At 42.9% G+C, this 12,450-nt stretch overlaps 1 protein-coding gene across 2 annotated transcripts in view; it reads left to right on the plus strand.

Annotated features, from left to right (window-relative positions):
* sbf2 (SET binding factor 2) overlaps positions 1-12,450 on the plus strand; it is a 91,106-nt gene that overhangs the window by 70,818 nt on the left and 7,838 nt on the right. The window contains exons 26-34 of one of the 2 annotated variants that reach the window (XM_053413914.1): positions 75-276; positions 731-927; positions 1,520-1,660; positions 2,591-2,674; positions 5,061-5,135; positions 6,826-7,004; positions 9,026-9,202; positions 9,624-9,725; positions 12,260-12,445. In XM_053413914.1, the coding sequence (XP_053269889.1) occupies positions 75-276; positions 731-927; positions 1,520-1,660; positions 2,591-2,674; positions 5,061-5,135; positions 6,826-7,004; positions 9,026-9,202; positions 9,624-9,725; positions 12,260-12,445 (1,343 nt within the window). The remainder of the gene's footprint in view (positions 1-74; positions 277-730; positions 928-1,519; positions 1,661-2,590; positions 2,675-5,060; positions 5,136-6,825; positions 7,005-9,025; positions 9,203-9,623; positions 9,726-12,259; positions 12,446-12,450) is intronic. The other variant, XM_053413990.1, reaches the window with a different exon arrangement.

Genomic DNA, 12,450 nt, shown 5'->3' on the forward strand with positions numbered 1-12,450 from the left:
ACAGACACACACTCACGATGGTGTTGAGGGAGCAAATGAAAACATAAAACTTCCTGTTCGTGTGTGTGTTTCAGTATCGGACGATGGCGAGCCGCCACCCAGCAGCACTTTGCGGGCATCGGACAAGTCCACCATGGAGCAGCTGGTGGAGCAGTCCTGCTTCCGTGACTACCAGCGCCTGGGCCTCGGCAACGTCACCGCCAGCTCGTCTCGCTCCAAATCCGGCGAGCAGTTCAAGGTCACGGCGGTGAACAGGCTCTACTCCCTCTGCCGCAGGTACGCCACCTCACAGCCTGGAGACCTGCTGCCAGCTCCTCAACTTTAGCTGCAGCGGTGCGGCTACACTGAACATCAGCCCAGAAACTTGCTGTCCTGTGCTGATTTCACTAGTCACTGCACAGCGGGACTGAGAATATTAGTTTCCAGGATCTGTAGCCCTGCCAGAAGCTGGGAGGGGGGGGGGGGGGGGGGCTCCTCTACCTGGCAGACAGATGTTTGACTCATCTATTCTGACAACTAGATTCAAATCCAGCCTGTTATGCAATAACACACATGGCGTGACTAACACAGCCTCAATCCCGAGTTGGCTGCAAACTCTGAAGGTGCTCAGCTGCATTTCGATATCTTGCCACATACGTGTATCAACAAACCGCTTTGCCGCGTGGACAATTTGTATTTCTTGAAAACTGTTTGTGTCTGAGATTTCTGTTCCGTTGTCTGTCTCTGTCAGTTACCCGGGGCTGCTGGTGGTTCCTCAGGGAGTACAGGACAGCAGTCTGCACAAGGTGGCGCGCTGCTACAGACACAACCGTCTGCCCGTCGTGTGCTGGAAACATCCGCGCACCAAAGCCATCCTGCTCCGCTCAGGAGGCTTCCACGGCAAGAGCGTGGTGGGGTTGTTCAAGTCCCAGAACCCCTCCTCTAACGGTATGGATGTTTTTGTTTAATGAACTTAGTGAGAGCTGTGGCTGTTAATCACGGAAGGAATTAAAGCTGGCCACACTCATTTTATCTATTTGAACTCATATATCAGCTGGCGACACTTAAGCTGACTTTAGTGACTTCAGATACTCCGTCAGTCAGTCAGTCGGTTAATCCAGACGAGTTTTCTTGCGAGCTCCCTAGTAAAATTTCCAATTTAGAACACGTGACTCATGCAAAACTGAAAAAAACCAGAAGAATACAAATATCTCAGGAAGAAAATAAAGATACCATACACGCAGAGGAAGCAGATGAAGACCTAAATTTGGAAAGACAACGAGAGCTTTTGGTGATAAGGCATGACGCTATGAACAATAACGTGATTTCCACAGTGTAATTTTTCATGCATTATGCTCTTGCCTCCTGCATGTTCCACTCAGACACCTGCTGCGCTCTTCACATGCGAAAGGATAACTCGAACCCTTAGATGCTTTTTTCTGTAAAACACTGGATCTGTGAGCTGCAGTTTTATTTATTCTTTCAAGTGATGGTCATTATTACCTGTCTGTATAAATAAAGCCTTGTGTTCTTCCTGTAGCTCCTGCCTCGTCCTCAGATTCCTCCAGTAGTCTTGAACAAGAGAAGTACCTGCAAGCCATCCTCAACTCCATCCCCATCTACTTCAAAGTGAACGGGAACAACACGCTGTCCAACCGCTCCCTCATCGGCCTCTCACCAGGTAACAGTGCTACAACACCAAGACTCTAATAATGTTCAAATTCTGCTTTTATTTATTTGGGGAATGAAAATAACATTGTACTATGTATCAATATATAATATAATCTACTCATAGTGAAAGTGTTATTTCTGTCATTAGACTATTTTGATCTGAGAACAGAGAACAGCTTGGGCGACAATTTTCTTTGTGAGCCCTTCCGTGCCCGATATAAAAACTGACCAAACCCTACATTGTGTTTTTTGTGTTGATTTAACTACGAGTCAAATGCATCTGAGCAATAAAAAAAAGACAACACTGGTTAATAGAAAAACTTCCATGTGGCTAGATACAGCATTAGAATAACCTTAACTTAATATATTATCTACATAACGGTACACTCTGCAGGGAGTCAGTAAGCAGTGCCTGTGAGGCTCGACTCTGGGCAATTTGCTCCTTCCCGGTGAAGCTACATCACCTGACCACGTGCTCCCACCTGACCTGAATGTGCTGCGCGATGGCCTTGGTGCTGTCGTGGGAAAAAAAACTTTAGCTTGTTTACAAGGGACAAGAGGCCGCGGAGAGTTCACCACCTCTGATACAGAGAAAATCTGCAGACTTGCACTCTGCAGATTTATTTTCGTTCGCTCAAGCTCTGTATTTTCTCTGCCATCACATCCCCTTTGTGTTTGTTCTGGTCAGCAAAGCAGAGCAAAGCCTACTTATCTTAATATGTGTGTGTGTGTGTGTGTGTGCGTGTGCGTGCGCGTGCGCGTGTGCGTGTCACAGAAAGAGAGAGCGACTGCTTGGGAGAAATACTGTATCTGATATTTGTTAACAATTGGAAGGAAGTGTACACAATAAAAGGTTATGTAAGAATCACAGGACAGCTGGGGGTCACTATCCAGCACATCCATCTCCTCTGACACCCCCATGAATGATTTGTCTCTCCAGGCAGTGAAAGGAGGACGTCCAGGATACCAAAGATGGCTCCTGTCCATTTAGACATCCCATTCTCCAACAGCTTCACCAGAGGAGGTGAGTGTTTTCTGCTTCTGTGGTTCTGCTTCCTGCTCGGCACGACGTTGTGAGTCCGCCTGTTGCCAGACAAAACAGCCCAGTCCACCAGTACAGTCATCATTGTCTTTTAACATCATCCACTAAGTTGAGGGGAAACATTACATTTGAATCACAATAGATTATGGAGGCTGTTGATTTTTTTGCCAGAGCTCCTTGTTTTCCAGATTTTCTTCTCCTCTGATTTGTTTTTCCACATTGGTCACATATTTGCTCGTTTTTCTCTTGTTGTAAAACCGTTTTTATAAAGATGACATTTCAATATGTAAAATCACACACTTTCAGATGCAGAACTTCAGAAGACAAAAGTCTGGAACTAAGTTGCGGACTTCCTGAAGAAGGATTTATTTCTCAGATAGTCATGAAATATTATAACAACCAACAACAATGATGTTTATACATATGGTACCTTTCACAAAGCAGAACAGAGTCCTTAACAACAATGCATTTAGATATAAGACAAGAATTTAGATAAAAAACTCTTAATTAACAGAAAATTTGATGGAAACAAAACCCAGTAAGTAGAATGTGAGATAAAATATGAGTCTGAAGATAAAAACAAGTCTTGTATTTATATCCCACTTATTATGTGAGGCCTACAGGGCAGCTGGAGTCAATAGGCCAAGATTTCTCGAAAAGTTCAAATGCAGACCAAAGACTGTAATCGCTCTAAGTCAAGTGAAGCCAGAGTTATTGATATATCATGTTTAGAAACAACAGGAGTTTAGCCAAAGTATTTTAAAAACACGGTGAAGGAAAAACAACAAGTGAAGAGAAAGAAAGTAAAAGTGGTGCAGGCAAAAAAGCAATAAAAGAAGTTATTGGGATGTAAATGGAATCAGGCTGAAATTAAAAGCACTTTGAATTTTATGCTCAACAGGAGAGTACAATAATTTAGGCACTGGAGTGAGAAGAAGTAGACTCTCAATGCAACACGGTTTCGCTTTGTGGTTTCTCTCTGTGAGGATCTGTAGCGTTTAGCTGTATAATAATCACTTTGTCAAATATTTGCTATTTATCTCAAGTTTCCAGATCCAGATTTCAGGGCAGAAATTCTGGGACACTCTAATCTTTTGAACTGTTCCGGTCAAATGAGCATTACAGTAAATGGAATCTCCCCGATAAAAACTTAATGTGCTGTTTAGCTGCAAAACCATCATGATTGTGTAAACTTGAACGTGAACTCTGCAGTTTTTACCCCCCAGTCAAAGGTGTTTTATGTTCTGTTGCATGTCTAAGGTGTTAGTCACTTTTTCAGATGAAGGTAAAAGGTCAAAGCAATTCTGAAAGTGACTCAGTGTTTTTTTTAACGCCCCGAAAAGGATGAGACGTTTGTAAAAATGAGGTCAAACCAGCGACTGCAGCACGATCCAGTAAGAACTGCTGCTCTCAGAGAACAGGATTATCTCTGTTACATTCTTATGACTCAGGAGAAACATCTGTGTCAGGATGACTTAGAATTATTCTGAGTTTTCTGAGATTACCATGAACGTGACATTTTCAAGTGAAAGCAGCACTTTCATCTAATAAACTACTACTAATAAAACTGGCCATTTGTAATTCAGAATGGACGAGAAGATGTTAGACAGAGAGAGCATGAAGCAGATAGAGGGTGGTGATGGTGGTGATTATGGCTTATGTTGCTAAAGATTACACATGTAATTTGAGTCTTAAATGTCCAATTAGATGAGTTGAAAACAATTTATATTATATTAATAATTATTTTCAACAATTGTTTTATTTGAGCTAGTTTTTAGTCCTGGTATCTATTTTTATCAGTTAACATTGTGTTATTTAATTTGAAAAATTGGTTTGTTTGCTGTCACTGAGGTTTCTGTAAGAGATCCCCAGATTACATTTAATGTATTTCCCATTTAGATTATTTGTTATGCCTTAAAATGCATTCTTCTTCCCTGCAATACCAAGGTACTTACAAGTATGACATAACCTCTGCACTACAACTGAGAGAATAGACTCCCCGTGCATTAAGTTAAAAGAGTGTTCCAGAATACAGCTTAATAAAAAATAAATAAAACTTAAGCATATCAACACCACTACAATAATTAGAAAAATAACAATAAATAGAATCATATTGACTTTGGCCCATAGTCTTCAAACCATCACTCATAATCCTGGACACACATATTCATGCATGTTGTAAAAATCATTCTCCTCATCCTATGTGGACCAGTCCGACCTTTGACCCTCATCAGCGTAACTCTTCATCTGCATGTCTGTCTGAAGTGGTGGTTTGGTGGTGATGTCCCGAGGATGTTGACCTCATTGATCTTTTCCATGCCCCCCCCCTCTCTTTCTCTCTACCACCTGTACAAAAAACACCACCCAGTGCTTGAGTACAGAGATAAACTATTCACTCACTCGAACCCAAAACCTGCCAGTAAGGAGAGAATCCCCCATCCAGGTACGGTCATCCTGTCTCTTTGGTCTGCCGCTCCTCCCACAGCACTGCTCTGCTCTCTAACACGTTCTCCACGAGCCAGCCGCTGTTTCTTTCCTCTCGCTAACCTGCACGTGCGCTCCCTAACCGAATAACGACCACGCTGCACCACGCCGCAAACCCTGTACAAAGAGCTTGAGTGACGCAGTACTAATCATGGCCGACTCTGTGGGCGCTCCACTGGGAGCTGTGGTTTTTCACAAACCAAATTGGCTGCTCTGATGTGGCCTCTTCCATTGTTGATGTGTTGGCACAGCCGAGGCCCACTGTGGTCAGTTAAGAGCCAGGTCCAGACTTAGGGGGAAACTAAGCTGTTTGTCATGGCAGACAAGTCATGAATCACACACACACACACATACACACTCACACACACACACACACACACACACACACACACACACACACACACACACACACACAGACAGAGCGTAGCCCCTCTGGTCGTCGTCTTTAGTGTAGTGAAAACAGCTTGAGTATTTTGAAAATGTGATCCCAAAGGATTGGTTTGAAATGAGTGTGTGGTCCGATGTGATGACAGGACTCATATTAGTCTAATTATCAGGTAAACACGTTGTTATCTTCACCAAGGAAGTTATGTTGTCATCTGTGATTCGTTTGTTTGTTAGTTTGCAGGATTAAGCAAAAACAGAAAAGAACCCATTAAATGTTGGTGTCAATCCAGATCAGGAGGTATATTTTTTTCACTTTCTTTAACAGTGTGATATTGGGCACTTTTCAACAGTTCTTATTGATATCTCAGGGAATAAATGATGGATCACAATCAAAAAGGTTTTTCGAACCTGGCCTCAGTCGTTCCTCAGTACCAGAATTTTGTCATTTCTCTTCTTTGTTTATTCAACCAAGGAAGTTATGTTTTCACCCCTGTCCGTTGATTTGTTGTTTGTTAGTTTGTTTGTAAGCGAGATTACACAACGGATTTTCACAAAACTTTGTGAGCGGATGGGACACAGATAAAAGATAAAACCCATTAAATGACATTATCCAGGGTGTTTTTCAACCTTTTCGTTAATTAGGATGAATCTTGATAAAAATAAAATTTGGCACTTATAGAGGACTGATATTTACTGAGGGCTTTTGAGAATTATCCAGTTTCATGTAGTTGTTGCTCTAAAAGAATTTCAGGTTTTTCTCAGAGTTGAATTTGCGTCCATTTGGTCGCCGGCTGTTATATAACTGGCCTGTTTGCAGAAGCCCAAATTAGTAGCAGTTTGACAACCGTACAGATTCAACAAGGCCTGAAGGTGATTACTGTGAAGAATCAAGTCCTCCATGCTGGTGATAGTGATTCATGCTGTTTGAAAGCACTGCACGCTGAGTTTCAGAGAAATGGCTTCTTGATTCATCGATTTACCGAGAAATTCCATCCACTTCTGCTTCTAACATATCTCCTCACGTCTCAAGGCTACCGAGCCACACAGGCGACCGCTTTGTTAGTGAACCGAGGGAATGGCGGAGTTTATATAATCGATGTCTTACTGCCGTGCATGTAAATGTATCCGCATGTCAGGTGTTTTTCATTGCTCAGTTTTAGTTTGTTTGACAGCATGTGTAGATCAGTGGCATTTGAACAGGCCCAAACCCCACATGTGTGCGTGCGTGTGTGTGATTTTTGTTTGCATCTGTGTGTTAACAGGCATGTGGGCCAGCCTGCGCTCCAGCAGCAGAATCATCCAGCATGCAACAGTAGCGGACGTGGGCAGCCGACTAGCAGGGAAGGATCTGGCGCCCCCCGCAGGGAGCAGCAGCCTGCAGGCTCAGCTCCTCAAGCAGCAAGCGGCCCTCTACATCTTCGGAGAGAAGTCCCATCTGAGGGTGAGCATGAGAAGAAAAGCTGCTCTGTGGCGCCTCAGAGGAAACTGTATCCGTGATTGTTGTGTGAGATACCTAAGGTGAGATACAATCTGTTTCAATCCAAAACAACTGTTCTTCTATGAAGTCACCAGGACGTCGAGGGGTTGATTCAGTTGTGATGTTGAATTGCCGTCACAGTTGATGATTAGTGCACTCGACTCCCTCCTGTAGGAAAAGCGAAGCCAAAACATCCCATCAAACTAATCCCCTCTTAATACAGTGCAGCCCAGTACAACACCACCTGTAGCTGTGACCTCAGTAATTCACATGTAATTGAGCGCGTGTGTCGACAGAAACTCAAAACCTCAAATTCATGGCAGAGATATTGTTTTATAACATTTTTCAGATGTATCTTAGAAAGGTTGAAAATGTGTAAAAACAAAATCATCTCGGTATGTTTGAAGCTTTACTTCAGACAAGACAACAGTGTTATTAAAAAAAGCTCGTGCGAACACGATGTCAATGCTCATTTTCCAGGAAAGGATAAAAATTCTCATCATGGTTTGTATCATTAATCCAACTACTGCAAGACAAAGTCAACTCATGAAGTTACATCATATAATAATAACACATCAACAACCATAAAGTAGCTCAGACTGATTTATCAGTGGAGCCTTTCATCTGTATCGCACATAAACCATGATATGTCTTTCAAAGACTTATTATCAGCCAGTCTGACTCTCATTAAAACCTGAGCTACTTAATGGTTGTTGATGTATTAATATTCAAATAAATGATGTAACTTCATGAAAACTTCTTTTACAGAACAAACAATGCTTTTTAATCAAAAAAATATGTTTATTATCTTGATTCAAGTTCTATGTGTTTGCTGTTTTCTTTTAATTTGTAGTTATTTATCATAACATTTATGGTTCAATTGTAAAATAGAAAGCTTCCATTTAATTTCTGTCATAACGGGTTGATAATCATTGCCTGTTTTTTCAACATGTATTTATTGGCCAATATCTATTTTTGAAGTTCCCTTTACGAAGTTTCTTGTCAACAGGAACAAAATATCAGTAATACCCGAGTCAGTGATTGATTACTGGAAGAAGAGAGAGCATCTCACCATTTTTTACAGTTGTTACACATTAATTGTTCTTTGAAATGTTTTATCGAATATAAACGTGAACCATGTCAATGATTATGTTCCGAGGGAGCTGTTATTCAACCTTTGATCAGAAAATGACCTTTGTTTGTCCCAAACTGAAAACTAATTATTTTATTTTTTAATGTCTAAAAGTCCTTAACAAGTCTTTAAAACCCAGTCCTTTGATTTCAGTCTTGGGTGTTATGGAAGAGGAGGATGCTGTGGGCCTCTCCCCAGCCAAGCTTTAAGTGTTGCTCTCTTCTGTTATTTCTTGTTAAAGATTGTGACTGCATTGGGAAAACATGTCACTGTACCCTGTGGCTCGAGGACCTTTTGGTATTTTTATAATTTGAAAAACAATTTGAAAAAAACTCTGGTTTCGGTCGGATGAGGAAGATTGGCTGTTTGTTTTGTGTCCTTCTTCTTTCTCTCTTTATAAAATAGTGTCTATAAAAATTGTTTTCAAATGTAGTTATTTTTATATTTGCTCAACAAGTAAATTAAACTTGATTCTGTGTAGCAATGACACAGCGTAAGTGATGAAAGGTTTAGAGGCTTTTAAATAAGTGACGTAAGGGAGAGAACTAGAATTACAGCCCTGTGGTTGTCTGCCACTGCCAAGTTGAAAATGATCAGTAAATCTCTGTCCAGACTCATATAATATATGTTGTGAAGGAATTTATAATAAGGTGTTTTGTCATAGTAAGTCTATGGATTATTGAGTTTTGGCCTTTGAAGTTTGACCACCAAAATCTTAATTAGCTAAATTGTGCAGAATTTGAAGAAATTCTTGGTTTACAAGAGAGGGATGGACAGACAGGCTGACAGACATCCTGAAAACATCTCTAACTGTATATCTATATTTAATCTGTCTATGGCTCTGTTTCGACAGGGCCTCAGAGTGGACTCCGCTCTGAACTGTGAGCTGGTGCCGGTGGAGTTCGCGGACACGCGGCAGGTGAAAGCCGCGTTTAAAAAGCTGCTGCGGGCCTGCGCTCCCAGCGCCACCTCGTCCGACTCCGAGGACTCCTTCCTCAAAGCCCTGGAGGACTCTGAATGGATCCTGCAGGTGACAAAACACACACAAGACATGCAACAAATCAACAACACTTTTTACCCCCAACACAGAAACTCAGAGTCGGATTTGAAAAAGTGTGTGAGAACGACCCCGCTGTCCACTCTTCCTGCTCATCCTCTGCATCAGTTTCACATAATGGATAAATCCACTCTGAGGCCAGTTTCCCAAGGGAAGCAGATTCACAACGATGGGATAACAGCAGAGCTCTTATCATGCTGCTTATCTGATCGACCCTCTGCAGCCTTTGTCCTTACATCCAAAATACGCTGCTGAAAAATATCAGCTGTGGGATACCCTTAGTATGCAACTCTGCAAATAATTACCAGTAGACCAAACATGGTATACTGTATGCACAGGGAGGATTAATCTGTGTGGGTGTTTGCATGTTCACATATGTTTGATCCCCCCGCAGATTCACAAGATCCTGCAGCTGGCACTGTTTGTGGTGGAGCTTCTGGACAGCGGCTCATCCGTTCTGCTCAGCCTGGAGGACGGCTGGGACATTACTACACAAGTGAGAGAAATGCACAAATACCTTGAGCGATAAACACACAGATGTGAGAAAAAGGTTGAGCACGATATCTAGAGGTTTATCTGGGTGAGAGGTTTGTGTTTCTATCAATGCTGTTTTTCCACAGAATTAGTTTTTCTGCATGAACAACATAGAAATATTATAAAAGTACCACAGAGAGGTTTGAACGCAAGCATAATGAAAAAAGGTATGCTATTGAAAAGTGTTGTGGTCTAGAGTGTGGATACCCGACCCCACCGGGACCTGTGAGGACCTGACGAGCAGGGCCAGGTTCGGACAGAAATCTTGAAATGATATTCGGGTTGTGTTTGGTCATGCTGGCTGGTCTATCCACTTGATTTCTACGCTGCATCTGCCTTTAATCAGCAGAACATGGGGCTCGGTTCGGGTTGGGAGTGGGGCACAAAAAGCCTGTCGGGTTTGTGCCGCCAAGTATGGGTGTTTAAACCCACTTCTCCCCCTGATGCAAGTCCAGATGGGGGTCCTCGTAACATTGCTTTCCCCTCTTTATTATCGTAGCAGTTGATAAAAACACCACAGGGAAGTGGTGGATCAAAAGAGTCGCATTAATTCATTACAATAAAGTACCACCATTAGTGGGGAGCAGCAATGAAGTGAAGCCATGCATCCGAGTTACTGGCACAGTTCCGTCCTCATCCTCTTGAATTAACTTGGAAAAATGCAGTCGATGGAACGTGCACTGCTCCGCTCATGCATGCACCATGTATGATCTGCCGATGGCTACAAGCTCTGAAATGTGTCTAAAACTTGTTAAAGATGAATTACTGACTGTTCATAAAACATTTGTCTCCATAATGAACAACATACAACAGTTCCTTGTTTTTGTTTTTTAACTGTTTTTCATGTTAAAACCAACAAACACTATCCTGTTCCAATAAAGATTTAAAGAGGATCCAGATGCAGTCACACAACAGTTTAACAAGCCAGTACCTGATAAACAGAGCTTTACTTGTGGACAGCTGTTTGAATGACTGTGTCATGTTGATAGGGCTTCATCGTCCTACCTTCATAGATTGAGACTTAAAGCAGGAACACGTAGCTTATAATGGTTTAAATGTGATGTTTGGATTTTCACGACAGAGTTTATTAGAGATCTTCCGCAGACGGCACCTCCGCACGAGCCATGTGTGAATCATAAATCTGGCCTCACCTGCCTCACTCGCTCATCTTCTAATCGCTCTTGTCACTGTTGACACGATGGTGCTGGAGATGGATAATGAAAAGGTCCGTGGTCTTGGAGCCATATGTCACTGATTTGTGCCGAATTTAATCACGAACGTTCACGGCTCTGATTTCGAGGCATGTAAACAGAACTGTCCGTGTCGATCCTGATCAATTTCCAGTATCTGTTTGCTGCCGCACTCAGCATTTCATCACATACTCGCTCTCTGAGCTCATATTTTCCATGTTGACCTGTTAACGTGCACATGTTTGTGTTGCAAAGTGCTCGACCTTCGAATGTGTTGACGGTGGGCTTGTGAAGCCCTGGGCTGCTGTTTAAGAGTCCGCTTTGTGGACCCCTCATGCCAGGCACGTGTTCGGCCCGGAGCATCTCTCTCTCTCCACGGGCCACCGGCTCCATCACGCCACGTCCTGATTGGTCCACACAGGCAAATGGGCTCCATATGCTCCGGCTCTCCTGCCTCTGTCCACGGACCATAGACACCCAGCAGACAGGATGCAGAACCGTCTCTGCTTTCTCTCTAAACCCGGCGTCCTGTTTCTCCTCCTTATCCTCTGTCTAACCCCCTTTCTCATATCCACTCCGCTCTCTCATGCCTTTCTCCTTCTCTCAAATCTGCTGTAATCCCTCTATAATCTGAGGGTTTTATTCGAGTGCCATGGCACAGGGGGCTCTCTCTGCCACTCGGGGCCTGACTGCTTACTAGCCCCTCGGGGGAAGCCACGGACTGTTTTTCCCGCTCATTCCACACGCGTCAGGGCTCATTAGTTTGTGTTGGAGGAGACACGGGCAGGGAAGCAGGCCAAGCACATTGCATGTGTAGACAAGTGGTTTGCAAATGGTGTTTTGTGGACTTCAAGTGCGACTTTGCTCCAATGTTATATAAATGTTATTGATAGCAGATGATCAGTTAAACATTATGCAGTCAGAAGAAGAAAACAAATCTGGACACTGGTTGCTGATTTTGTTGTCCTATGGTGATAAAACGATCAAATATTAAGAATAAACTTTATCTCCTCTTTAACTAAGTAAATGCACTTTTTTACATCCCAACACTGGAGATAACTTGGTGTTTGATGGTTTTCTGGCTTTTTCACCTTATCTTCAATTTGCAAGTCTAGGACTCTGATATACTGTCATATCTGTCGGGTTGGTCATGGGTCTTAAATTTCATTCACTGTGGTCTTCAAAAGCTTTTAAAAGGTCTTAAATTCACTTGGTTGAAACCTGCTGAATCCCTTTCTAAAAATATTCACTCCCTTTTTTCTACTGTTGGTGGCGCTGATGTGTTTTTTTCGCTCTCCGCGTGCAGGTGCTGTCTTTGGCGCAGCTGCTGAGCGATCCCTTCTACCGCACGCTGGAGGGATTTCAGGTGCTGCTGGAGAAGGAGTGGCTGTCGTTCGGCCACAAGTTCAGCCAGCGGAGCAACCTGAGTCCTAGCAGCCAGGGCAGCGGCTTCACGCCCATCTTCCTGCAGTTCCTGGACTGCGTGCACCAGGTGAG

Source organism: Pleuronectes platessa, chromosome 1, assembly GCF_947347685.1.
Source record: "Pleuronectes platessa chromosome 1, fPlePla1.1, whole genome shotgun sequence".
NCBI lineage: Eukaryota > Metazoa > Chordata > Actinopteri > Pleuronectiformes > Pleuronectidae > Pleuronectes > Pleuronectes platessa.